The sequence below is a fragment of the Hipposideros armiger genome, unplaced genomic scaffold (assembly GCF_001890085.2).
Source record: "Hipposideros armiger isolate ML-2016 unplaced genomic scaffold, ASM189008v1 scaffold_24, whole genome shotgun sequence".
Classification (NCBI taxonomy): domain Eukaryota; kingdom Metazoa; phylum Chordata; class Mammalia; order Chiroptera; family Hipposideridae; genus Hipposideros; species Hipposideros armiger.
The window spans coordinates 4,044,138-4,071,419 of NW_017731374.1; the positions used below are offsets into that span (position 1 = coordinate 4,044,138).

The 27,282-nt window shown below is 37.8% G+C and overlaps 2 protein-coding genes across 2 annotated transcripts in view; both read left to right on the forward strand.

The window, feature by feature from the left end:
* Positions 1-27,282, forward strand: part of MUSK (muscle associated receptor tyrosine kinase) — an 83,196-nt gene that overhangs the window by 24,505 nt on the left and 31,409 nt on the right. The window contains exons 6-8 of the mRNA XM_019635790.1: positions 9,743-9,772; positions 16,528-16,652; positions 26,791-26,950. Of these exons, the coding sequence (XP_019491335.1) occupies positions 9,743-9,772; positions 16,528-16,652; positions 26,791-26,950 (315 nt within the window). The remainder of the gene's footprint in view (positions 1-9,742; positions 9,773-16,527; positions 16,653-26,790; positions 26,951-27,282) is intronic.
* On the forward strand, positions 95-654 carry LOC109379292 (60S ribosomal protein L32-like). Its single transcript, XM_019635797.1, has 2 exons — positions 95-151; positions 304-654. The coding sequence occupies exons 1-2, from the start codon at positions 95-97 to the stop codon at positions 652-654; spliced, it is 408 nt and encodes a 135-aa protein (XP_019491342.1).

Here is a 27,282-nt window from a genome sequence, read left to right on the forward strand (position 1 = left end):
AAGCTCTTACAAGAGTGCTTGGCACAGATAAATCACTCAAGCTCTCTTCCTCTGCGCTGCCTACGGAGGCGGCGCTCATCTTTTACTCGGTATCATGGCTGCCCTTGGACCACTCGTGAAGCCCAAGATCGTCAAAAAGAGGACCAAGAGGGCCGGCCAAGTGGCTCAGTTGGTTAAGAGCTCACTCAAGAGTTTGAGCTCTGAGCAACAGCAGTTTGATTCCCAGCCCGAGCTGAGCAGCCACTGAGCTGCCAACAGGTGGCAGGATGGCTCAGCTTAAAAAAAAAAAAGAGGACCAAGAAGTTTATCTGGCACCAGGCAGACCGATATGTCAAAATTAAGCGTAACTGGCGGAAACCCAGCGGCATTGACAATAGGGTGCGCAGGAGATTCAAGGGCCAGATCTTGATGCCCAACATTGGTTATGGGAGTAACAAGAAAACAAAGCACATGCTGCCCAGTGGCTTTCGGAAGTTCCTGGTCTACAGTATCAAGGAGCTTGAAGTGCTGCTGATGTGCAACACATCTTACCGTGCTGAGATTGCTCACAACGTCTCCTCCAAGAACCACAAAGCCATTGTGGAAAGAGCAGCCCAGCTGGCCGTCAGAGTCACCAACCCCAATGCCAGGCTGCGCAGTGAAGGAAATGAATAGACAGCTTGTGTGCAAATTGTGTTTTAATAAAACCGTAAAATTCTTCCAAAAAAAAAAGATAAATCACTCAAATAATAGTTATCAATGTCAGTTCTAGGGCTAATGCAATTTCTGTGCAACAAAAGCCATGGTTTAAATACATGTGAAGACAATTACAGCTCTTTATTTCATGTCTCATCTTTGTCTTTGAGGTTAAAGCAATATAAAGTTGAATGGCAAAAACTAAATTTGTATTTAAAATAGAGTCGATGTTTATTAACTGGTCCTGTCAGCAGAGGAATCATAGACTTTAAATTGGAGTGGGCTCTAAAAGTAATAGAGTTCAATCTCTTACTTTACAGATAAGGACACTTGAGACCAGAAATTACTACTTTGCTCAAGTTAGCAAGGAGCTTGGATGTCTTGATGCCAAGGCCCAGACATCTTCCATGACCCCATTCTCAAGTCTTTCCTTTCACTATATTTATTCTGTGTAGATCAGTACTCTGAAGCGTTCACATGCTTTAGCATCAGCTAAACCGGGGTGTTAATCTGACTCTGCCACTTACTAGTTATGTGAGGTTGCATCATTTACTTAACCTCTGCAAGTTGTTTCCTCCTTTGTGAAATGGAGGCGATGTCACTTAGAATATAGTGTTCCTAAAATGGACCAAGAGAGCACATATCCGGTGTCTATGCAGTAGCTCTTTCATAAATATTGACTGTTGTTGGTATTGTTTTCTGTTGTTTACATTGTTACAGAGCTGGATGACTTCTACCCAGAGAATACTGCTGGTGAGGCTTCTCAAATTTCATAAATAGAATGTCAACCTCACCAACTGCTTCTCTTGTTTCCAAAGAACATAAATCTACCCTCAATCAGCAATGCTTTGTACCTGCATTCTTGGTACTTGTTAGAGATTATAACTTCGCATTGGCCCCACTGTGACAAGTGATATAAGGCAGCTTATCTAAGAAGCTGTGTGAAGATGTGCCTTTACTGGAAAACGAGAAAGGGGCTGTTTAGAATCAACCTGTCCAAAGAAAAATAGTATAATGACATGAAAGTTAAGGCAACATCAGTGCATATCCTGAGCCTACATCATATCTGACTCACTAGAAAAACATCTATTTGGCAAAAATCTTATTGAAAATATGGATCATTCTATTATGCACTGCTCTGAAGTAAATCTCGAGTGAGAAATTACTTTAAAAAATTTAGGGGGAAGTGGTCTCTTCTGAGAAACTGGCATTTTGTTTTCCTTCTTATAGTGAGAAATGTTTATTTTGTTCTGCCTCATTTTTTGTGCTACCTGGCATGTATCTCAGAATCCAATTTGAAGTGCCTGTTACCCTAAACCAACCAGAAGCCTCCTTTTCCCTGATATTAATGTGTTGTTATTTCATTTAATTTATTGTCATATCGTTGATCATAACTCACTTCAAAACCTCTATGGAAAGAGATGGAAACAATGAAGTTGATGGATTAATGGAACTTTTCTTTCAAGTAGTTGTCAAACATCAGTGCAGACCTTATTAAAAGACATTGCTCTAGGATGCATTTCCCAGAGGTTCAGATCTAATAGGTCTGTGTGGAGGCCTTTTAACAATTTCCCAAATAATCCTTATGCAGGTAGCCAGGCTATGAACCACAACTTTGAGAAACACTGACATAAGGATTTCTACTTGGAATGTCTTAATTCCAGTTGAAGCTTAAAATTTTAAGGAGAAAGTTAGCATATCCATAATTCATAGGATAAATGTTAGGATGGCTTCAAATGTACTCATTTGTTGAGTGCCTACTGTATTCCATATAATGAGGTAACTCCTAAGGATACAAAGATAAATAAGAATTGCTTATTTCTTGAAAAAATTTTAAATATAGTGAGGAATATAGACATACAAGCAAGTGATTATAATAATCAAAGTTCAATATATTTGCAATGACAGAAGTTTGTATAGGATACATACACAGGACAGGGGAGATAGTGAGAGGTCAGGGAGGTCAAGGAAGCTTCAGGGAGGTGAGGTCCAACAGGGCATCGACTGATGAATAGCAACCTGTTCATGGTACAGATCATATCACAATGAGGAGTGCAAAACTGCAGATTTACCATGAAAGCACAAGCTGGCAGTGCCTCATGATCAGGGAGAAAAAGGACAAGCATTTGGTGTTTATAGAGGGGCCAAAAACATGTATACACATTTTAGGAAAGGAAAAAAACTGCATTAAAATCATAATACTCAATATATACCAATAACGAAAGATGAAGACAAGTCACATTTGACTTCTACAATTACAAGAGATGCTCAAAGTGGCTACCATCAGCACAATTTTAATACTGTTTTTTCCTTTCTTAAAGGAAGGTGCCTTTTTTTAGCACCCTCTGTATTAATGGTGTTCTAAAAGCCAGAATGAGCTGTGATTTGATGCACAGGCTCACACTGAGATTATACTCTCTGGTATCCATTATTAGATATAATTTTTAAATGCGTGTATGTCTACCATCTTGTCAGAATGGGAACGTACAGCTTGGAGGCCTAGGGCCCTATTTGGGCATCTGGAATCCCATCTCAAAGGCCACAGAATGTCCCCAATCTAAGCCACTTTAGATAACTGGGACAGTATGGTGTCACCTAAGATTAAGGTTATAGCTCCTGTTTCTTTTCCCAGCTAAAAAAAAAAAATTAAAAGTTAAAAAAATTTAAAATAAAAACATTTCTGGTTTTTAATAAACTTCAGCCTCTTTGACTGCTGTCAGAGCTCAGGAATCTTCCTTTTCATGAGAGTAAGTAAAAAATGTTATTTAAAAGTAAACTAAGATTCTGATAAATTCATCTTGATTATATAAGATGTTAATATTAGAGGAACTTGAATGAAGCGTACTGGAAACTCTCTATACTATCTTTGCAACTGTAAATCTAAAATTATTTCAAAACAAAACCCTTTAAAAGAATAAACTTAAGAAAGGCTTCCGTTTTGGCAATTCAGCAGGTTAGCATCCCCTCCCATTCAAATTAGAAAAACGATTTGTTTTTAAAGAATGAAAAAAGCGAATCAGAACTGAAGTCCAGCTTTTTGATTGGCTTATGCTTAAACTCCTAATATATTTTCAGAACCATTTTAACAAAAATATTTTTAAAAGTTGCTCTATCGACGTCTGAGACTGAAATGAAAACAACCAAGCTTCGTGTGGCTCTTGTCGGATTTAGTTGGTAAACACTTCGTGCTCACAGTCACTATTCATCATCCCTATTTACAAGCTAGGAAAATGTTATCATCTCAAAGGCCACAGAGATGTTTCCAACCCAAGCCACTTGAGAGAACCATGATGTCACAGTGACAGTCACGCCTTCCTTGGAGAAGCAAGTTGCTGTTTGGGAGGGTGCTGTGTACGTTTTCCAAGGCAGCGTGCATTCTGGTGGCTTCAGAGATGGAGCCACAGTGGATAAACCTCCTCAAGCATAGCTCTGCTTCAAAGGGGACAGAAATGTAAACAAGGGCAGCACACGAGGATCCGGTATGTTTGCTTTAGCTACCAAGAAATCAGGAAAGTAAAACTAGGTATTGACTTTGGTTTATCATTATGCATATCAGGGTTTTTTTAATGATTGGAAAGTAAAAGAATCAGTTCAGAAACCAAGTCCCACACAGCCTCGATGGGATTACTTTTCAAACACTCCTGAGCCAATTTTTTTTTTTAACTAAAAAATAAAAACAATTCAAATGACCCTTTTTGTCCTTTATAATGTTTGTCTTCTAACAGGCATCTCTGACTCAATAACTTCTAAAATACAGTGCTAGATGAGACAAATGTAGCCTACTTATGAACAGATTCAAATAATCTAGTATTGATCAGCATCCGTGTTTTAAAAACGGAGTCTGAAGAGTAGATTTCTCTTTCTCCAGAGTGATTCCTCTCTTTTCAGATAGTTGAGTAATGGATTTAAGCACATGCTTTTAACACCTAGAAAAAGGTTACTCAACGAGATTAATATTTGGAATGTAGCCAGATAAGGCAGATTAAAATTTAAAAATAAAATAAAATTCAAAAACATGCTTTTTAAAAAGTCAGTTAGTGGAACAATTTTCATGAGTCAGAAGGATACTCTAGAGATAGAAATGGCAGAGAGAAAGAGAGAGAGAGACTATGAGAACAAGCAAGCTAGGAGACCTGGCTTCAAAATTAGCCTTTAAGGATAGAGTGCGTGCTCTTAACAAGGCTGCTGGTTCAACTCACACGTGGGATGGTGGCTACGTCCACCCGCAATTAATTGAACACAGCACTTGAACTGAGCGGCGCGACTGGACTTGGAGCTGAGCTAGCTGCGCCCTTCACAACTAAGATTGAAGGACAACAACTTGGCTGTTCCCTTTCCTCAATCCCCCAACACTGTTCCCCTCCCCCAATTCCCCAATTAAAAAAAAATTAGCCTTTAATACTTTCTAGTTGTATGTTAGTTGCTATATTAATTAACTGCTTTATATAAATCATTTCATTTCATCCTCTCCATAATTTTATGAGTTGGGAGTGATGTCTACATTTTCTGCATGAAAAAACTCAAGTTCAGAGAAACTGAACAGTATCCCAGATCAAACAGCTCACAGGCAGTAGAGTGAGGATTCAAACCCAGGTCTGCCTGCCTGGGTTGTGTTGTAAGGGTATCGTGTACAAACTGTAAGGAAACGATCCTAATAATACAATTTCGACTTCCCAATTTCTGAGTATGTCCTTACAAAAATCCCTAGAGTGGTGTTCTTAGAGGACCAGATGGTCAGGGGTTTACTTAAGATACTGATTATGAAGAAAATTATAAACAATGCCATCGTAGGAAGAGCAAAGAATGTGCTATTTCAGACTCTGTGAGACTTCAACTCTAGGTAGCTAAATTCCTATTATCTTCTTGGCACTCTTCACCCTGGCAGTCAAAAGAATGTGAACTATCCCACATTCCTGCCTGTTTTCTGGATTTGTTTCTTTCTCTCCACAAGGTCTACATGACCAGTATAAGTTTACTAAATATATTCCTTTTATTTCTACCAGGGAAGCTTGATGGCTTTCCCTCCTCCCATATAAAAACATATTTCCCCACTAAATTCTTTCTCCAATCAACTAATACAGTGAATTGATTAGGAAAAACTTATTTTACCTTTCTTAGAATCAAATCACATTCACACATACCTACACATATACACTCATGTTCAAAATTGGGGAGATAGATCTTAATAATAGCAAATATAAAAATGAGTATTGGTTATTCATGATTTGCAATGATCCAACTGTATTATTATATGACTGCAAATAAAAACCTATGCAAATTTATATTCATAGAAGTAAAGGATTTAGGAAGAGTCTTGCATTGTTTGAATGTATGAAACCCTATGTGTATGCTAGTTTCAGTCCTAGGTAAGTAAAGAGGATAAAGTTAGGAGTTCATAAGTGAGCAAACAGGATGGTGAAGTGAGGCTAGCAAGCTTGGAAAAATGAAAATATTTGATGGGGTTTTTTTTCTCCAGTGGATAGAAGTAGAAACTAGGTCTTATGGGTGACCTAAAGTATGAGGAAACCAGTTCAGGTTTGATTTAGAGCATATTCTTTTTTCTTAAACAGAGCTGTTTAAAATGGGTTGCTATGATAGTATTAAGTTCTGCATAAATCAAAGTATTCAAGAAAATGATGGATCTACTATTTAACTTGGATGTTGATTATCTCAGATTATTCCAAAAAGAGAAGTCTCTGATTCTCTATTATAAATGTCCTACTGAACAATTCCAAGAATGCAGAGAAGGAAAATGCATCATTAATCTCTCTCTCTCTTTTTTTTTTTTAAAGAGATTGTGCTGGACTTTAGGGGGGAAAAAATACAACAAAAGTAAAGTATGATATACTATTCCCTCTCTGACCCCTCAAAGTAGATTACAAATCCATTTGTAAGACAAGATCATTACACATAAAGCAGTTAAATGGGAATTTAGCAATTAAGTGGGAATAAAGACCATGAGGCAGAAAATTTAAAAATTGGTAAGTAGTAAAACAATTAGTTCAGACGTCAAGAGGGATCACAGTAGTCTAGGCAAGCAGGATATATGGAAAAACCAGGACTACAGTTTGACCTTGAGATGACAGCCTCATACACTGAATGCGTGTACTCAAGCTTAAATAGATTTTGCAGATTACGCTTGCATTATCGTTTCTAATTTAAAGTAACCTCAATCGTGTGTGAATGTGTGTACATATGTATGCATATTAATACATAAACCTATGTAAATATGTATGTATAAAGATTTATATTTGCATTTATGCATGGAAAGAAATTTTAAGAGTCTGTATATGAAAATGTAATTTCTAGTAAAATTTCTAAGCCTCATCCCAGGAAAATGGCAAATCTTAGACACTCTTTTAGCTCTTGAGTTGGTTCTCCATATTTGCAGTGAAAGAAATGGCTGCATTCTCTCACAATTTCACACTGCTTCCAATTCCAAACAAATCAAGCAAAATGAACAGCAGCCAAAATAACAACAAAGAGAAAAATAGCAAAGGAAAATCAGCATTATTTCAGAAGATACACTGAATACAGCCTACTAAAAGACCCCCTGGAACAAAACTGAAAGGAAACGCAGAATTCTCCTGCACTTGCTCCATAACCCTAACCAGAGTAGTGGAAGAGCAGAAAATGATGAGTGAACATGATTCTCAAAACTTACTGAGACCCTTCCACTTTAGTAGAATAAAACTTTGGAGATATACAGCCAGGAAATAAGACACTTCCTGTACGAGTCCCATGCCCATATCAGTTGCTCATGAATAGTTACTTTGCTGGTGAAAAAAAAATAAGATTACATTTTCCAAGCTGGGAAATAATAAGCACAATTGTGCTGAGGAACCAGAAAGACATGCCCAGCCAAAAGCATTCAAATGAAAATTTTTGGCCGAATCTGGTTCAACCATGGACCTTCATTTATTTCTTCTGATTAAGGTCTGTGTTACAAATGGGATCTCTGTCGTTTTCTAATGTCCAGTTGATCAGTTTTAAGTACAGGAAAAACTCATATTTATCCAATACTCATGCTTTACCAGACACTGTTAGGGATGTTGTAAAAAGCAATTGCTCTGTTAGAGCTACATTTGACAGATAACCTCTACATCTCCTTTTAACCATCAATGTATTCAATTTAGAAGTGTCGACAAAAGAACGCCAAGCCTATAGGAAAGTTGTATAAATTTATTTGAGCCAAATTTTTGAGGGCATGCCCAGAAACAAGATCTTGATGCATTGAGAAAATTCTCTGGAGCATGGCAGTTTTGCTGCTTATTTTATACATTAAAATCGAAGGAGAAAATGTAAGGAAGGTACGTGAAATTGTTTGGTGGTAGCTTAAGGAGATGGAAGAAAGCAAAGTAGGGAAATCTCTTGGCTTAGATAAAAAGCAAAATGGAGAAACACATACTTCTTTTACACTGGTGGGTGCAGAATAGTTAATAATTAATATTTACAGCACACAGAGATGGTATGCCAGGAACAAAATAACACTGAGAGGTTCTGTGGTCTTGTGCTCTGGTGCCTGCGGTTATGCCTTTGAGGAGTCTAGAAAAGGAAATTACTCTGACATTTCAAAGGTATGTTATTCTAGATGCATCAGAACAGTGCACAGGGGTTACTTAAGGTCAAGACTGACCTTTGCTAAGGAAGCTACAGGCCTGGGATGTGACTACCCACCCAGTTAGAAATTTATGATCAGACCACCCTGTGTGGTTACTTTCCACCACTGACTGAGCTTGCCAGGCCTGCCATGGGGCCCCCTGAGCATGTCAGATTTATTACTTAGCCCTTTTTTGGTTCACGGAAGCTTTAAGTAGTCTTAGATCTTGACACTTAAAATAAGAGAATGCAGCTGACTTGGTTGGTGAAGGAAGGAAAAGTTCAGACAGAGTAAAGTCTAAATGGGAAATTATACACTCACTTAGATTGAAGGAGGTTGGGTTGTTAAGTGTAAAAACGAGGACTTCTCACTATGATGCTACGTAGAACAGACAACTTGATGTCTAAAAATTTCTGGCTTTGCCCCTGCAACAAATCTGTGAGTCTCAGATTCCTTATCCGGAAAACGGGCTGAATAATATCAATTATGTACAATCACAGGGATATGGCCAGGGTTACGTGAGATAATGTATATAATGTATGAAAATATCCATAATCTGTGAAGAATTATGCAAATGTATTCTTATCATTAAATGTAGTTAACAATACCATTGCTATTTTATGCTTATAAACACATGTTGCAATTAGCTTTTCACTAATTCCAAGAAAGGTCTAAACTGACATGAACAAATAAACCTCCTCATAAAGAAAAATAGAGCTCCATGTGGGATCTGCATCTGACATGCTTATATTAAACACTTTGGGACAATTAATTATTGTCTCTTTTCCAGGACCAAAAGAAAAAAAAAGAAAATTTATAAATTCTCAATTCTGTGTACCCCATTTAGACATTTTTACATTTTTCTCTGTAGCTTGCTTCACTGAGTTTCCTAGAAGATAATGGCCTGCTCCCCAAGCAGCCTGTGGGAGTTGAAACAGGAGAGAATGTCAGTTGGTGACAGGCTCTGCTCTGCAGAAAACCCCTAATCCTCTGTTTACCACAACATGAGTCTATTGCCATAGAAATGATAGCTGAGATCCCAGATTCAACATCACTGACTTCACAGCAGAGCCTCGTAAGAGGCAAAGCCAAGCTAACAAGGGGAAGCACAATTTATACGAATAGTAGGCTGTCTGTTGCCTTGAAAGAAAGGGTAATTGTCAGCATTAAGATAAAAAATGCATGAATAACTATGCATTTGGGTATGCTGTAGTTTAACTTCCATGTAGTACTATCTAACTAAAAGTAATTAATTTGAAATTTTATTTCATTGAATAGTTTGCTTTTAAAAGGTCAGCAGCTTCTCTTGATTGCATTTGTTTCTTATTGAAATAAGGAACACGCAGATTTAACGCATCTTGTTGCATAACTGATATTTACGTGGTCAAAGATTTCCCTTTTCATGATGTGTTGTTTTTGTTTGTGTGTCTATTGTATTTGTTTGTTTTGTCTTCTTTCTATTAATAGAAGAAAGTGAACCTGAGCAAGATAATAAAGGTATTTTTTTTCTTTCTGCACTGTTTCTTTTTAAACATGTGGTCTATTCGATGTTTATTTCTGCTGACCTTATAAACATCTCTAAGTGCCATTATTTTGTTAGGAAATAACAAATGATGTATGGTGAATATTAACTCAGCATTTAACAGCATTATTAGATAAGCTGCTTTACCACATACTTATTGACCATTTACTTCTATTAAGAGAAGATTGAGTCAACAGAATATTTAAACTTAGTATGCCAAACTCTGAAAATGCAAACGAAGTAAAAAGACATAAATCAGCATGAGAATATAAATCTCAAGAAGATAGGAAAAGAAAGTTACACTTTGACTAAAAGCCTTTTTTTTTTTGATGGGGGAGAGTGTTACAATTTTTGGAGAAATGTAAAAATGTCAAGGTGCCAGATTAGGTTTTATTATTACTTCAAGAGGACAATTATTATGTACTTATTCCAAACCAAACCAAATCAAACTTAAATTAATTTGAATTGTACACAGATATATATATATATATATATATATATATATATATATATATATATATATATATATATATAATACGTAAAAAAAGTTTACAGGAGAGTGGCTGGAAATTGAGTTTGTTTGGGAAAAACCCTATGGTAGAACAAGAGTTTTCCTTCCAAGAAAGCACCTTCCATCCTAATTAAGACTCAAATTTTGTGCTGTTCTAACCTACACTGGTATTTTTCGGATGAAATTCACAAGTTCTCATTCATAAGAGTTTTCAGTTTGGCTCTAGGAATAAACCTTAGGCTGGTATTGTTTAAAACAGCACCTCCTTATCTTAGTAACTCAAGGTATTTGAGATGTTTCCCTATTTCTAAACAGGCTGCTTATAACTAAATTTAGATCAGATCATTTCATTTGCTCCTGTGTGATTTTTTTTAGTTCAGTATAGTTTTTGTTTGTGTTTGTTTTCAATTTACTCCTATCAATCATTGCTGGCTTAAATAAAGTAACCTTAAAAACCTCTTTAAGAGAAACTAGAAAATCATAAAGAACAAGAGAAAAGTAAAATCCATGTGAGCTCATTGTGTCCTTTGAAATCATTGCTCAGAAACAGAATTTACAAGGGACTTAAGTATTCCTGTGGTCTAGTTCCCTGACCAAGAAAAGAGAGGTAATACATCTCAAGCCAAACTGCTCATTAATTTCAGGACTTAATTTGGATCCGTTGCCCATTAGGCTTTCCATTATACACCACTGCAATTTCAGAGTGAATAATGGCTCTATCTCTTTATCACAAGTTCAAATTACCCCTTAAAGTGGTAATCAATAATAAAATTTATTATGTCTTTGAAAGTGCTTTGGAAAATGGATAGAAAGGGAGAGAATATAATGTGGTTATTATAAAGGACTTTTGAATCACTGGCTGCTTAAGCCCAGTTTTGAATGTAAGATTCACAATCTGGAGTTAGCACTGCAAACTTTTCCAAAAGAAATGAAAGGTCCAAACTCATGCATACCATGAGAAAAAGCCCAAAAAGATTGCCCTTGTCTATTTTCCGTGTTGCAGATGAACAATAGGAAAGCAAGTGGGAAAGAGGTCACAGTGAACTGGATGATGGTGGATAAGACTATCTATTGAAAGAAGATTGGATCACTGTTTTCTTTAAAAATCCATGCCAAAACAGTTGTAAAAAATAAAATAATATCGTATAAATAAGAGACAAGTACTTTCTTATAGCATAAAGAAAAAAAAAGTTTGGAAACATTTTCCAAATTCTAAGCGCCATCAAGCCCCTTCTATTAAGCAGCTTGTTTATGTAACAATAACACTTCTATATTGTCTTTCATGCAAATAAAATGAAAGTAGGAATATTCAATGGACATTTTACTTCATATGAAACATATCACATTACTTTTAAAATTGATGACCTAGAATGTATTTTTAGCTTGTGACTACCACTAAAATAATGGGAATTTATTATTGAATTATGTCTAAGTTTATTATTCCAGGTGCATTATTATCCATGGAGGTTAGTCTGGCGTTTATTTTTAATTGCAACTGGCTTTATTGTTTTCAGTTTTTTATAAATATGGTAGAATTTTTCTCACCAAGCCTTCACTTTTTACGCTTGGAACTGGCAACAAATATAGATGGGTATAAAAATATCAGCTTTACTGCTGATAAAACTGGATTGAAGAATAAAGCTTTCTATTCTTTCTTTCATCCAAGAATTCTTGGTGACTAACGTAACTTCTGTTTCCTCATCCTTCTCAGCCCCTTTCTACTCTTTCATCTTTCACCCGCAGTTGTAGGACAGAGAAGCCCTGACCTGGGGAACTTACCTACTGCTCATTAACCTCATACTCTTCTCTGTATGTAGGGTAGCTTAGAGAATGATGACCCAGAGAGGGCTGAGATAATTCATAACATGCACAAGTCCCTTTCTCCAACCTCCCCAATCAGATGAGTCATTCATTCATTCATTCATTCATTCATTCATTCTTCATTCAACAAATATCTATCTATCTATCTATCTACCTATCTATCTATCTATCTACCTATCTATCTGTGTACCTATCAATCAGCCTGCATTAATGAACAAGGCAAGCTCTACCCTTGTGATGCTTACATTTCAAGGGAAGAGACAGCCAAAAAACAAACGAATCAACAGTTAAGACATATGATAAATGCTGTGACAAAACATAAACAAGAATGAGGCAATGGGTCAAAAGGATTATGATAAGGAGACAGCTGAGCTGAAACCCAAAAGACGTTTGCAGCCTTCTTTGAGAGAGGGAAACTGGCAGGAAGGGTGGAAGCTATCTTTCAGTACTGAGAAAAGGGGGAGATTTTCTATTTTGTCCTTTGGCAAGAATGTGGGAGTGAAGGAGAGACCAACTTCCCTTTTACTCCTAGCTTTTCTTTTCTTTTTCTTTCTCTTAACTCACCAGACTTAACAATAAAGCCCATGGCTAGCTATATCTGTCCCCTTGGAGGAGGAGGCCAGCAGTTTGTAGAGTCTCACATTCGTGAAGCCACCTGTGATGCCAATAGTGTTCCATTATGTACCCTTCTGAGCCCCTCTAGACCTCCCAGAAGGTTCTGACATGGGACAAAGCAGTATATTATTTAAATTAACTCTAAGACCACATTGAACTCCAGAATGATAATTGACTGTCTTTTATTTACCATCTCACGTTATGCCTAGCTGTGTTGTGCAATATATACGGATCATCAGAGGTTTTGCAATGAGCCTAAATGATATTCCAGCCAAAAGGAAAAAAAGTTGTAAATTACAACAAAATAAACCCTCCCTTGTTATTAAATTTCCAGGAAGAGTTTCAAGTTCCCAAATGAAAACTCTTGCCTTTATAAATTAAAACAAAGAAACAAAAATCTAGATTTCATTATTCCCTAATTTCCTATCATTCTCATCTTCAGCCAGAAGGCTGTCATTCAGGTTGAAGGGTACAGTCAGTATTATCTTCAGCAGCTGCTGTCTACACTTTTATAGCACCTGTGGGATTGAAATAATCCCACTCCCGGTCTCTCAAGGATTTTGCTTTTTAAAGATTCTTAGAGGCTGTGGGACCCATAAAATGACCATTGTAGTAGTCTCACACTCTAAAAATTTAGGACACACTACTATAACCCCAACCCCTACAAGAGTTATTTCAACCAAATAATGAACGTGCACTCAATTATGTTGCGCAATCTAGGTCTCCATTATTGTTGCCAGAAAACATCAGAAAAGACTAGATAACATGGGTTCACCCCTGCTAGACTGCCAGTCAGTCTGTGTGACTTGTCAAGGGTTCAACCCACCAAGGCTAAACTCGGAGAAATCAACCAGGTGCTCATACGGAGCATCATGTTTGTCACTCTGGAGGCAACGTTCATTGTCTCCTAGCTAGCTTATCTTCTTGAGAAATTTAGAATTTCCAATGGGGACAGCCTTTATCACCTAATGTTGACTGATACACCTTCGGATCCATCCAGCATATTTGCAACATTTTATTTACCATTTCACCTTTGAGCCTTGCTTTTCTGGAACTTCAATAGAGGTGTAGCCTTCACTCTGTCTTTTCAGAAGACATTTTTAGTCCTGGCTACCAGGACTGGCTCCATAATTTGTGAATCAGGTGCAAATGACAATGCAGGGCCCCTAGTTCAAAAATCACTAATAATTTCAAGACATGGACAGCAGAAAATTAAACCACGCATGGGGCCCTCTGAGCATAGCGCCCTGTGGGACTACGCAGATCACTCGCTCTTGGAGCAGACCATGCTGGCCACAATGGCTACTGCCACTCTTCTTGCTATGGCTGAAAATATTGCCTGCCAGGGAAAGTTTTCCCTGAGTTCCACATTTTGTTTCCATGTAAAATCATGCCCCATAGAGTTCTGATCTAAAACTCTTGTGGATGTTTCTGAAGCTCTTATGACTGATACGTCTGCCAAATGTCTCTCCTCAGAGGCATACCTTTCTTCAGGTTCTAGGTTTTTCTAGAACTTATGCTATTTCAATGGATAGATTATGTGTTCTATCGCATGTCTTTTCTGGAGCTATGGGGTAAGCGCCACTGCAATTTCTTTTTCATTGTAATGCTATTATAAAATTTTCAATCTTACAAATAAGTAGATACAATAAAATAGTAAGTTCCCATGTTCCTATTCCTCGACAGCAATAATGATCAATGTTCTACCATTTTTGTTTCATCTCTCCCACTACTACTTTATTGCTGCTGGTTTAAAATTAAATCCCAGATATGATTTCAATCAATCCATATGTACTGTAATGTAAAGACTTTTTTTGATGTTTAAGATAACCATATAACCATTTCATTACCCCACACATCCCCAATTAACACTAATTTCTTAATACCCTTTATTAGCAGAACTGTACAATTTTTATCTTATTGTATTAAAAAGTCTTTTTACATTTAATTGTTGAAAAGAATCTAAACAAGATTCACATAGTACATTTGCAGTTATGCCCCTTAAGTCTTTTTCAATCTATAATAGTTCCCTCTTTCTTTTCTTTCCTGATGCCATTAATTTGTTGGGAAACTAAATAATTTGCTCTGTTACATTGACTATATTCAGGATTTGATTGAATTTTACCCCCATAGTGTTGTTTAACATGTTTCTCAACCCTCTATTTTCTGTAGGTTGGTAATTAGACCTCAGGACTCACCTAAAATTGGGCTCAATTTTGTTTTTTTGGAGAGGAGGGGCAGATTCAGCTGCATTTAAAATATTTGATCCACTTTTTAAAAAAACCACTTGTTGCCTTGAAGTTAGCACCTTCCTTGCTTTTTCTTTCTCCTGGCTTTTGGGCCCAATATTTGTATTTCTAGCATGCTTTTCTAGATTTCATCTCTTAGAGTCCTCAATATCAAAAGATAGAAAGTTGAATTAATCTGAACCTGCAAATCTGAAATTAGAATGCAATTGCAAAAAGCATCCAATTGTCAAACAAATCATGTATTCCTTTATCTCCTTGAGTTATGCAGTCCTTTTTAAGAGGTATTAAAAAATCAGACCAGCTTCTAACACAGCTCTGAACTTGATCTATCCTTGTCCTGTATATCTCCTGTCTAGTATATACTATCTCCCCTGCACTTTCCTTTAGAATCCAAACTCTACAAATTTTAACTAACTATAAGAACTAAGCCTTAAAGAATTGTGTTAACTGGGGTTTCTTAGTCTAATATTATGTTCTGTACTTCAGTCCTGGGGGGAAAAAAGCCAAGAATATAAAATATATTTAAAGTACAATGAGCAATTTAAAAGATTACATAATGGTTTAAAGAACACTGGTTTGAAGTCAGAACTCTTGAGTTCATATTTCTCACCCATCAGGTTTTTTACTAGCTTGAAAAAGCAACTTAAATGAACTGAGATTTAGTTTCTACATCTATTTAATAAAAGCAGGAATCTAGTTGATCTTTGAAGCCTCTTCCAAGTTTAGTGATTTTGTGATTCTAAGTATCCTTCAATATATTATACACTCTGAGCCTCAACTCCACTCTTTAGGTATAGGTAAAATTTCTTCTCACATGAAAAGAACTTTCTCTTTTCTAATCAGTGGAAACTCAGCCTCAGAAAGGAATATAAATCACTCATTCACCTGTCCACACTTGGCATAAATATTTCTTTTCTTTTTGGCCCAGGGTGCTCATCTCATATTCTGAAAAGTTTGACCAGTTTAGGCTGTTCTCCCACTATGATACAGTTGAAGGTGTAAAGCATTAATTATTTCATTAATTCAATTAAATATTTTTACTTTGGCTAGGCACTCTTCTAGGTACTGAATGAAACAGGCAAGGTTTTTGGTTACTGAGAGCTCATAATCTATTGCAGGGAGACAGACAACAGGCAAAAATAAATCATTTCAGTTAGAGATAAGGTCTGTAAAACAATAAAAAAAGGGTGATGAAAAAGTGAATGGGGGAAGGGTTACACATTATGTTGAGTGGTCTAAGGGCACTTTTCTGAGAAAATGCCTCTCAAACAGAGACTTGGATGATACAAGAAACCTCGCACATGAAGACCTGGGGATGAGTGCGCTAGGCTGAGGGACGGCATTAACAAGCCCCAAAGTTGGGAGCAAGCTTGATGTATCCTGGAGAGGTGAGACATGTAGGGTCATAGCATAAATGGCTTAGAAGCTGGGACACAGTGTTTGGTATTACCTTTATGAGAGGGAACATGGAAGGATTTTACACAGGAGAACACTCCCTATAGGAGGCTTACTCACCACTTCTATTTTCTAACAGTTTTTGCCAGAATCCTGCGGGCTCCTGAATCCCACAATGTCACCTTTGGCTCCTTTGTGTCCCTGCGCTGCACTGCAACAGGCATCCCTGTCCCCACCATCACCTGGATTGAAAATGGAAATGCTGTGAGTACCATCTGTGTGGGGACTTGTCTGGGGAAGACCCACTGGTGGTGAATTTCAGGATACGCCACATATTTGTGGAGTTACCTTGATCCCTGTCATTGGTGCCACCTGTACCTCCAATTTTCAAAGCCTTCCAGTATTTTCATCCTAGAAGTCACTGCCATAGAAATTGAACACCATGGGTTTACTTCTTTTCTTATATCATGGGGAATAGTAGAAAATCAAATTCTTTCTTTATGCCTTTGTGTTAAAGGGAAGTGTTAGCAATTCCTTCCCCAACAAGTAAAATAATTTTTAAAAAACTCTTCAGTTTATGAATAATTTCACTGCTGGAATCTACTTTGATGAAAAGCCATGCAGAATTGGAACCCATATCTGTCAGTTCAACATTCTTTTCTTCTTTTTTATACTGGTTATAATAACTAATATGTATTATGGGATTACTGTAAGTTAGGCCCTGTCCTAAGCACTTTACATATAAGCATTTCATTTATTCATTCTACAAATTTATACTGAACCTCTCATGGGAATCAGACACTATCCTAGTCATTGTGGACACAGGAACAAACCAAACAGGTAAAGTTCCCTGCCCTCAAAGAGCTTACATTATGATAGGGAAAGACAAACTATAAAATGAAACAAATACAATAATATGTATTCTGTGTGGATCACGTCCAATGCTTTGGAGAAAAATAAAGTAAAGCAGGAAAATGAGGCAGAAAGTGCAACCTTAGCAGAAAGATTTCATTTTCAGGAGACTGGTCAGGGAAGTCTCATTAAGATGAGGATATTTGAAGGGCCGGCCGAGTGGCTCAGTTGGTTAAGAGCTCGCTCAAGAGTTTGAGCTCTGAGCAACGGCGGTTCGAGTCCAGCCCGAGCTGAGCAGCCGCTGAGCTGCCAATAGGTAGCAGGATGGCTCAGCTAAAAAAAAAAAAAAAAGATGAGGATATTTGAGCTAATGTCTAAAGGAGCTGAAGGAAGAGGCTATATAGATAACCAGGTGGAGATAATCTGGAAAAGTCTCTGAGATAAGGGTGTGCCTGGTATGTAAGAGGAACAGTAGAGGTCAGTGTGGCCGGAGGGAAGTGAGCAAAGAGAAAACAGGCAAAAGGTGCGTTTAGGGGTTGTGGATTATAGAGGCTTCTGTAGGTTGCTGAAAAAGCTGGCTTTTATTTGAGTGAGATGGGAGGCCATTGTGGGTCTGTTTCTGTTGTCTGTTTTCCTGCTGATTCTTGCTCATTGTGTTTTGTTTCCTTGTGCACCTTGTTCTCTTTGACTACCTACTGTTTATTGTTTGGTTTAAAAAAAATGTCAGGGAGTAATTTGAGGTCTAGGTAAAGTACTTTTCTCCAGAGAAAATTTTTATTAATTTCCGCTAGGGACCAGAGGCTACTACTAATCTCGGACAATTTTAAACTAAATGCAAGGTTGAAAACTTCTTGCACATCCCAGATACTTTTAACATAGTCTACAATTTTTTTATGTGGGGTATTTCACTTGTAGTTCACACTGATATCTCCCTGATATCTAGTTCTATGAGATGTTAGTTTATTGTATCTCTTATTAGACTGACTCCTCACCCTTATGGAGCCTGAGTTTTGATTTCTAACCCCTCACTCCTTGTAGCCATCAAAAGAAAATTAATATTTTCTAGGGTTGAAAACTCTCTATGGAGAAATCAAAGCTTCTAAGTTTGTTACATCTGTTAAAAATATTTTTCCAGAATTTTAATTTATTTTTAATGTGAGAGTTGGTCTGAATAACTTAGCTTACCAATATTTGAAATAGGAACCTATAATGGATTGTTATAATGATATTTTGTAGACTTTAACCACTTGTCTACTTATGTTTGATTTGCACTCAGTTTCTAGCTTCTGATACACTTTGAGGTTAAGAATATTTATTTTTAATCTCAATTTAATGTGTTTTAATATAAATATATTTTAAAGTCAATAAAATACCTTGTCATCAATTATTTCAATTTTTTTATGAATGTGTAGTTTTTCACTTAAAATTGCAAACTTTCCATCATGTTAAATTTCCATTCTAGAATACATTGCTTTTTAATTTTATTGTATTATTTCAACTTGCTGTAATTTTATTTAGAATTATTGCATCTATTTTCAAAAATGGGAATGGTCTATTCTTTTAGTGAGCTATCATGAACAGGCTTTGTTAGCAATATTATATAAGCCCTACAGAATCAATTGGCAACTTTACATATTTTCCTTGGACACAGAACTGGAGGTGAGGAATTTGAGATCAAATCTCTCTGAAACTCAAGGACATTTTTTTCTACCATATCTTTACTTAGTGCTTCTCTCTTCTCTACATTCTCTCTACTTAGACTTCTGTTAAATGAATTTCTTTTAAAATTACAATATTTCTGATCTTTATGCTCTGCACATTTGTGTGGAGGGACAGGGGAAGCCCTACTTAACCTGTCAACTTTTTCTCCAACTCTAATATCCACCATAAATGCCCACCACAGGAACCCACTAAAGCTCTAGCTCATGGACAGATGCTGCAGCCTAGTGCTTTAAGCATATGTAATAGTTCCCAAAATTCTTTAACAACTTTACTCTCTCAAAGTGTGCTCCTATTTACATCCCTGCAACACAAACTTTGAAATTTTCCATAACTCTGTGGGGAAATTTTATCCATTCTCCTCTCAGTAAACCTCTTATTTTGTGTTAGGTTTCACCTATTTAGTTGATATTCATTTCTTTTTTTTTTTAATTGGGTAATTGGGGGGATGGGAACAGTGCTGGGGAATTAGGGAAAGGGGAACAGACAAGTTGCTGTCGTTTTGTTCTTCAATCTAGTTGTGGAGGACGCTGCTTCACTGGCCCAAGTTGGCACCATCATTGCGCTCTTCTCTGGCCAGGCAGATCAGTCGCTGGCTTCTGGACGGCCGCTCACTGCGGCTGCTGGCCGCTCACGCTGGCTGCTGGCCACACACGGTAGCCCATGGCAACCCACTGCCACAGGGACTGCAGCCTACGCCGTCGCCAGCGACTCACGGCAGCCCAGCTCCAGGTTGAGCTGTTGTTCAGCATCTTAGCTGTAGAGGGCAGTGTCACTGGCCCTCATATGTGGGATCCGAACCGGGGCCCTCTGGCATCCCAAGCGAGTTCTTAACCATCGCGCCACTCGGCCGGCCCGATATTCATTTCTTTATCAATCCAATCCCATCTTTTTCTATCTTCCAAAAATTGCTGAAAATTTTTGGCTCATTAATTATGATACCTTTCCATCTTTCTATGGATTTATTTTTCATAATTTTAGAATTTATTTTTCTTTGGGGATTTCAGATGGAAAAAGAAGAGTTTGACATGTAGACTAAGATTATTATTTTAACTCAGGTATTGAGTAAGGATAATTTGTTTTAATACAACCTTGTATAATATTTATCTGCTCTTTTAAGTTTATTCATCAGGGTGAGTTATTTTTCCACCATTGAGGCTTACCTCAAACAGGCTCTGTGACTTTTCTGCTCACTTTTAGGTGATTTAAAACAACTAACACAATCCCAATGTAGTCATTTTAAGGGTCTACTCTTAAGTAATAACCAAAAGCTCCAACTACATTCACAGGTGAGAAGTTTTTCTTCCCTCCTTTCTCAGGACTCTTGCAGATATGCTACCTGTCCTCCACAAAAGTTCTGGGCTGGCTTCTTAGCTCATACTCATTCATTCTTCCCCCACTTCCTAACTGCCTCTTATGACTGCTACTGGTTTGGGGTGAGAAGCAGGGAGGAGCAGTAATTAGAATGGAAAAGTTCAAATCTAACTGACACTCTTTTAAGTTTGCTTTATAACCCTGTGCCTGACAAGTATTTAATCTGACCCTTTCAATTGTGGACACACTTCATGATTCTTCAGAAATCAGGAAATATTCAAGGTGACACTATGACACATTTTCCTCAGAATAGTCATCTCCTCTTAGCCCCTGATTTGTTAATTAATGGGAAGTCTTTCTGAAGTTCCTTTTGGAAGGATTAAAAAATACCTCCAACTCAGGTTTTCTATAAAACCTTTGTATCTGTTGTATCTACAAACTCTCGGATCCAGACTATTGAACAGAGCTACTCCCGCTATGCTCCTTCCATTGAATCTGCTAGGTAGCCTCTTAGATTTACAGGTGGGAATTAGATACTGGTCTGCTATGTCAACAAATTGCAGGTGTGTCAGTGTCCCCAAAACCACCCTCAAATTTGATGAACTCAGGAAAGCTGCTATACTTTTGGTTAGCGTTTATTACAATGAAAGGATATAGGCTACAATCAGGAAAGGTTAATCAGCTGTCCTCTCCCACTGGAGTTGCTTGGAGAGCACTGAATTCTCCCAGCAATGATATGTGACAACATGTACAAAATATTGTACCAGGGACGCTCTCCTGAGCCTTGGTGTCCAGAGTTTTTACTGAAGGTCAGTTACATAATCATGTAGAACTAACATGACTGACATTAGCTAGTCTCCAGCCCCTCCAAAGGTCAAACTGATGCAGTATGGCCTAGGGTCCCTGGTGAGCAAAAAAGGTATTCATCACAATTTACATTGTTAGCAAACTATTTGGCATGATCCAAGGTCTCAGGTATACAAAGACATGTTTATTGGGCAGGATATTCTAAGGGGTAAGAGGCTATATCTCTCAAGGGCCAGCCAAAGACCCATTTCTTTGGAATGTGCAGGGTTTGAGTCTCTGAAGCCCACTGAGTCAACCCTTTACTACATTGCAGGGGACATATATCAATTCTCTAAGTGGTTCTACTAAAGGACCCCCTTTTATGCTTTAAGGAGATGGGATACATGTTCAAACCAGGCCTTTGGGTGGGGTGAAGATGGCTCTCAGTACAGCTAAATAACTCAAACCTTGATTAGTCATCTAAGGGGCTCTCAATTATTATGATTTTTCATGTTTTCCAGCATAGTCTCTCTCCAACTTTTTGTACCTTAGCTTCAGTGTCTATATTTTATATTACAATATATTATACTACAATATGTTAATGATAGCATTTTATAGTCAAAGAAGTATTCCACATGGGGAGGAAGAAAAAGAGAGAGAAAGGAGAAGGGGGTGGGGAGAGAACTAGGACACTAGACATGTGGAAAAGAAGAAGGGAAAGGGAGAGGAGAGTGTGCAAAACAAAGTGTGTCAGTGTATGAAATTGGGATGGATGTTGTAAATTAGGAAAAAGATGCCATATTCTAAGGCTGCCCCATCTAATGAAGAATATCATCTTGCACTAGCACCCTCTAAGGCTTACAATTCATTTATTATTTTTATTTTCACTATTGTTTGTGCTGAAGGGGTTTTTGTTGTTGTAAATGCCCCCTCTTCAGCTAATGTAATTTTAGGGGAGTCCATTTTCCTCTCAGGGATTGATTTTTCCCATGTCTATAACGACAGAGACGTTAGGTCGTTGGAGAACATGATTTCCCAATATGACATCAGAGCTAAAGTTCTCTAATTTTGTTAAGTTACAAAAAGCAACTTAGTAAAGTAACTGCTTTTCTTTAGCTCTTTAATTAAATCTCAAGTGTCATCTAAAATTTGAATCTTATTTGGCAATGTGTCTTGTGGCCCTTCCGTGGAAGCTATTGTAGTTAATTAAGGCTCTCAGGATAGTGTAAAGATATGCACTAAGAAAGCTGAGAGGCTGATGGTATGACTTTATAATTTGTCTTACTCTGTGAAAATAGTAATAAAGAAAAGATATATGGTTTTTTTAAAAAATTAAGCATTTTCCAAAGGCTCTATCAGTTTCAAACTGGAGGATGCGCGATTATTCTTTGTTGGAGTTGAGGAGTAATCAAAAGCCAGATGGTTTGAGTTCGTTTGGGTCTTATTGAGACCCCCAATTCAACCATTCAAAAAGTGACTCACAAAATGGAGAAGGCAAAATAGATCCATTGCCTCGGATTCTAAAACAGAAAAAAAAAATAGTGATTTTCACCCAGGAAGTAAGCAAAAGTACACCTGCAGTTCGTATGCTCAGAGAACATGTGTTGCTCTTACAGCCAATTTTTGGTGTTGGTGATACTTTCCAAGTCCAAACCAAAACTGAGATGACTTTGCCCGTGCTAACCCACACAAATCACAGGAAATGGAGACAATTTCAGAAATTTCATGTTGCGCAGGTAGCAAACCACAAAGTCTGTTCGGGAGGATAGAGCCCACAGCCCTGAATAGGAGAATAGAGCCCCCAGCCATTCGGGCAGCCTGAACGAAGATGAATGCTGACCGGGGAGCTATATGGCACAGAATAAAAGTTTGAACTGTGGCTCTCCACTAACTACAAGCCAGTGAAGTCACTTCACTAACACACTACTAAGTACAATGGGTACTCTGGAAGATGTGAATGCTCCTTTCTTTCCCTTCTGTGAACACACCAATAAACTAACCCCCTCAACAGTTACAGCCAAAAGAACAAGACAAAGGCAAGCAACGTGCCCCAAAGTGATCAAGAATAATTTTGCTGTCTTCCTGTGAAAATGTCAGTTATTTTTCATGAAAATCGGTAGTCTTAGATGAACTCAGAGTGAACAGTGATATTCCTATTATTTTACAACATTGGAAATAGTAGTTTGATGTGGATAGAACAGAGCTTAGCTTCCCAAAAGAAAATATACTTGTATTTTGATAACCAGAATTATTTAAAGTTATACTTAATACCTCTATTATTTTGGTATTCAACAAAAAAATGTAGAAAAATTGCATGTCATCTTGCTTGCTCCATAAATATAGTTCCTAAAATATAAAGTTGAATCATTTTAATTTACTAGGAGAATTTTATTAAATAAATAGCCAAATCATCTGTGTTGAATTGTGTTTTTGATGTTTTCTTTTAAAGGGAGACTCACCTATACTTTACACATATTTTTAAGAGGCAGTATTTTAGGTTTAAAGTACACAAGTTTTGGTGTCTTCTTATCTTACTAGTTGTATAAATCAAAATAATTTCATATATCAATTTTTACGTGAAATATTTTAGCAGTCAGATTGGAAGAGGCCAATATTGATGTCTATGCTGATCAGAAGCAATATGGACAATGTTCTCAGTCTATTATCCCTTTTAATATAATGCGTAGACAAACATTTTTACAACTCCCTGAACATGGACCCGACTGGGCCATACCCTAACAGTTCCATGAAGTATGTCCAGTCTGCTGGAATTATTTGCAAGACAAGCCTACTGAAGCCCAAACACCTTTCAAAGGACTTCCTATGCTAACTAAGGTCAGAACTATGATAAGGTTCATAACTGGGGGTAGATTTCTCTCAAAACAAGATTATTAATGTGTTAAGCCACCTTCAAAACGCTTTCACCCACACATCTCAGGTGTGAACTATTATGCCTATTTCATAGAGCTTCCTGTTTACCTCATTTTGAGGTCACTATCTCAGAAAGGGAACACCACGCACAGAGCAGTGAGCTGTTCACCCAGCTCCTTCCGGTCGATATACCTACCTGGGGGACTTGGAGAAAATAACGTTCTGTAAACACCAGATATCATCACCTCAGTTAAGTACTAGGTTTTGCCTGGGCGATACCTTGGTCAAAGCTCACAGCTATAATCTGAACTCATCCTTTTGATCTTTTGAACTTGAAGGGCCAAATGATCCAAATGGAGGGCGAAGGACTGTTTTTACTTTTAGGTCATCAAAAATACTAAACTGTTGGTCAGGATGATCCACAAAGAAAGAAAAACAAATTCAAACTATGAGTAACAAGGCCTGCTGTGCATGAGTCACAAACTGGATGGAGCAAGGCCTCTGGAAACAGAAGGAAAAGCATTCAGGAGCCACATCATAATCAAGCAATGAGCCTCGTAACTCGGTCTATTCACTGAACTATTTTGACACCTGGATGAAGTCCAGGAGAAGGGAGGTCAGGCAGTTTAAAAACCATTTCTCTTTCCTCCCAAGAACATTTTCCGTGACCTTGAGGAGGTGTTTAGGAATGACTTTCTTAGGTGTGAACATGAAAATAGTGAGAATGTAGTCGGCACTGGGGGATTACTCTTTCTGAGTTTTTTCCAAGGCATTATTATACTTTTTGAAGGAGGGAACTAACTTTGCAAAGAAGGAAGGTAACTGTTCTGTAGGTCTCACCTCTACGAACTAGAAAGGGATATTTATAAACAAAATATCCTTAGCGTATACAGTATGTCGATTGAGCATAGAGGTTTGAGGTTTCAGCTTTTTTCTCATTGTTGCCTTGTGTTCAAATTCAGGGAGAGTCCAAAACTGTGTTTCAAATTACTCAGCCCACTAATCTAACTTGCTCCTCAAACTTGGACACTCCAATTCACAAGAAGTTGCACTTCTGATAAACATGATAATGAGTTTGATTTGAATTCTCAACTGAGTATATGTCTCTTAAAGGTATTTTTCTCTCTGCCTTGTCAATTTCTCATAGAGTCCAGGCTGCTTATCTGGGGAAAATGCCACAATACTTGATCTGACCTGGGAAGTTTCCCCAGTTAAGGTAAACTGATGTTCGCATAAACCAATTTTTATCAGGAGGATGGACACTAGTAATGCAGGTAGAAAATAAAAAGACAAAGACGCTAGTTGGGCAAACTTTCACTGCCTGATTGCTACAGAGGGTGCTTGGTTCCAGGGCCAGACAGCTACCTGGCAGCAGAAGGAAGAAAGCTGGTCTCACGCCAGGGCTTCCCTCCCCCTTGATAGTATGTGAAAATCCGCCCTCAGGCAACACAGTAAAATAACTGGTTCTGAAGCTCTCATTCCAGCCTTCTACTGGACAGAGCGATCTCTGTGGAGGCCTCCCTGGAATCCACCTCCACTCATCTGAGATAATGTAAAGCAAACCGAAGCCTGACTCCTTAGTTGTCGTTCCATTCAAATTTCCCTCAAACTGGCATTTTTCCCTTATGTAAGCAGTGGTGATTAAAGAATAATTATTAAAAGATGGCATAGTACTGGAGAAAAGCATAAATCACCATTTCTTGAAAATACCACCCACTTAATAACATTTAAGTCGGACATTGGTTTTGCTCATGGTTGGCTGATTTGTTGAAGTTATTGTTGTTACTGTTCTTGTGTTCTAATTACTGTTCGTTTGTTCTCACCTGTAGGACTAGGGAAAGCCCTACAACAATGATTAAAAGTGCAGGCTTTGGGGTCAGATGATCTAGGGTACAAATTCTAACTGCAACATAATAGAATGTGCTGGGCAGCTGTCTCTCCCACAGAGTTGGAATGATGATGACTAATAAATAAGAACTTACATATATTAACCTGTCAATTACATGCTAGCATTGCATTGATATCCTGCTTCTTCAAGGACATTTGATTTTCTGATTTAAGTAGTATGGCATGATACACATCATGCCTTAGAAACACAATGGGCCTCACAACCATTTTTCTTGATAACGATCATCTATCTGTTGTGCATTTGTGAGGAACTGGAGTTATGAAAATAAGACCAAAAGTATACAACCCCTCATTCCCGACTGTCTCTATCATCAAAACATAGAGAATACATCTTGGAGAATCCACACAGTATACCTTTCCTACATTAGTTATCTGTTGCTGTATCACAACCATCCCAAAGCTTAGTGGCTTAAAACAATAACCATTTATTCATGCTCACAACTCTATGGGTCAGCTGGGTGATTTTGCTGATTTGGACCAGGATTGCCTGGTCTTGACTGACCTAGCTCCTGTTATTGACAGGTCGACTGAGTGCTTATAGATCAGGTGATTATTGTTGGCTCCCAGCTAGAGCAGTGGGAACAATTGGGCCATGTTTGCCTCGTCTCCTAGCAGGCTAGCTCTGGCTTATTCACAGAAGGTCACAGGTTCCAAGAGCAACAAGAAAGCAGACCACAATGTGCAAAAACTTTACAAGTCTCTGTGTCTTTGTAAATCATGTCACAAGGCCAGTCTAGATTCAAAACATGGAGATAGAGGCCACCTCTTGAGGTAAGAGCTACAAAGTCACATTGCAAGGTCATGGGCATATGGAGGGAAGTTTTGGGCTATTTTTGCAGTTTACCGCATGCCTTTTTATCCTAATCCTAATCCTTTTTCTTTCATGTCTACTGATACAGCAATTTAGGGAATCCTTGACCTACTCTATCTTTTTCTCTCCATACTCCACCAGGTTTCTTCCGGGTCCATTCAAGAAAGTGTGAAAGACCGAGTGATTGACTCAAGACTGCAGCTATTTATCACCAAGCCAGGACTCTACACATGTATAGCTACTAACAAGCATGGAGAGAAATTCAGTACTGCAAAAGCTGCAGCCACCGTCAGCATAGCAGGTAGGATGGATTTTCACAACTGCATTGCTCCAGGAGAGGAAAAGTGTTGGCACCATTCCACAACATCTCATAATGGGGGAAATCTTTTTTTCTCTCACTCCAGTTCCCTTTGGGCTATTTCTGCCTCCATGGGGACACTCCAGAGGTTGACCTAAATAATTGATTTTGCTGATTTGTTGCCTCAAACACTGAATTCTCAAATACCTGCCCAAGTGATGGGTAACAGCTTCAAGGAGCTCATTTCTCTTTCTTTTCTTTTCCTCCCTTCTTACTTCTTTTCTCTTTTCTTTTGTTTTCTTTCTTTTCTCACCATTCCCCCCTCCCCCCCCCTC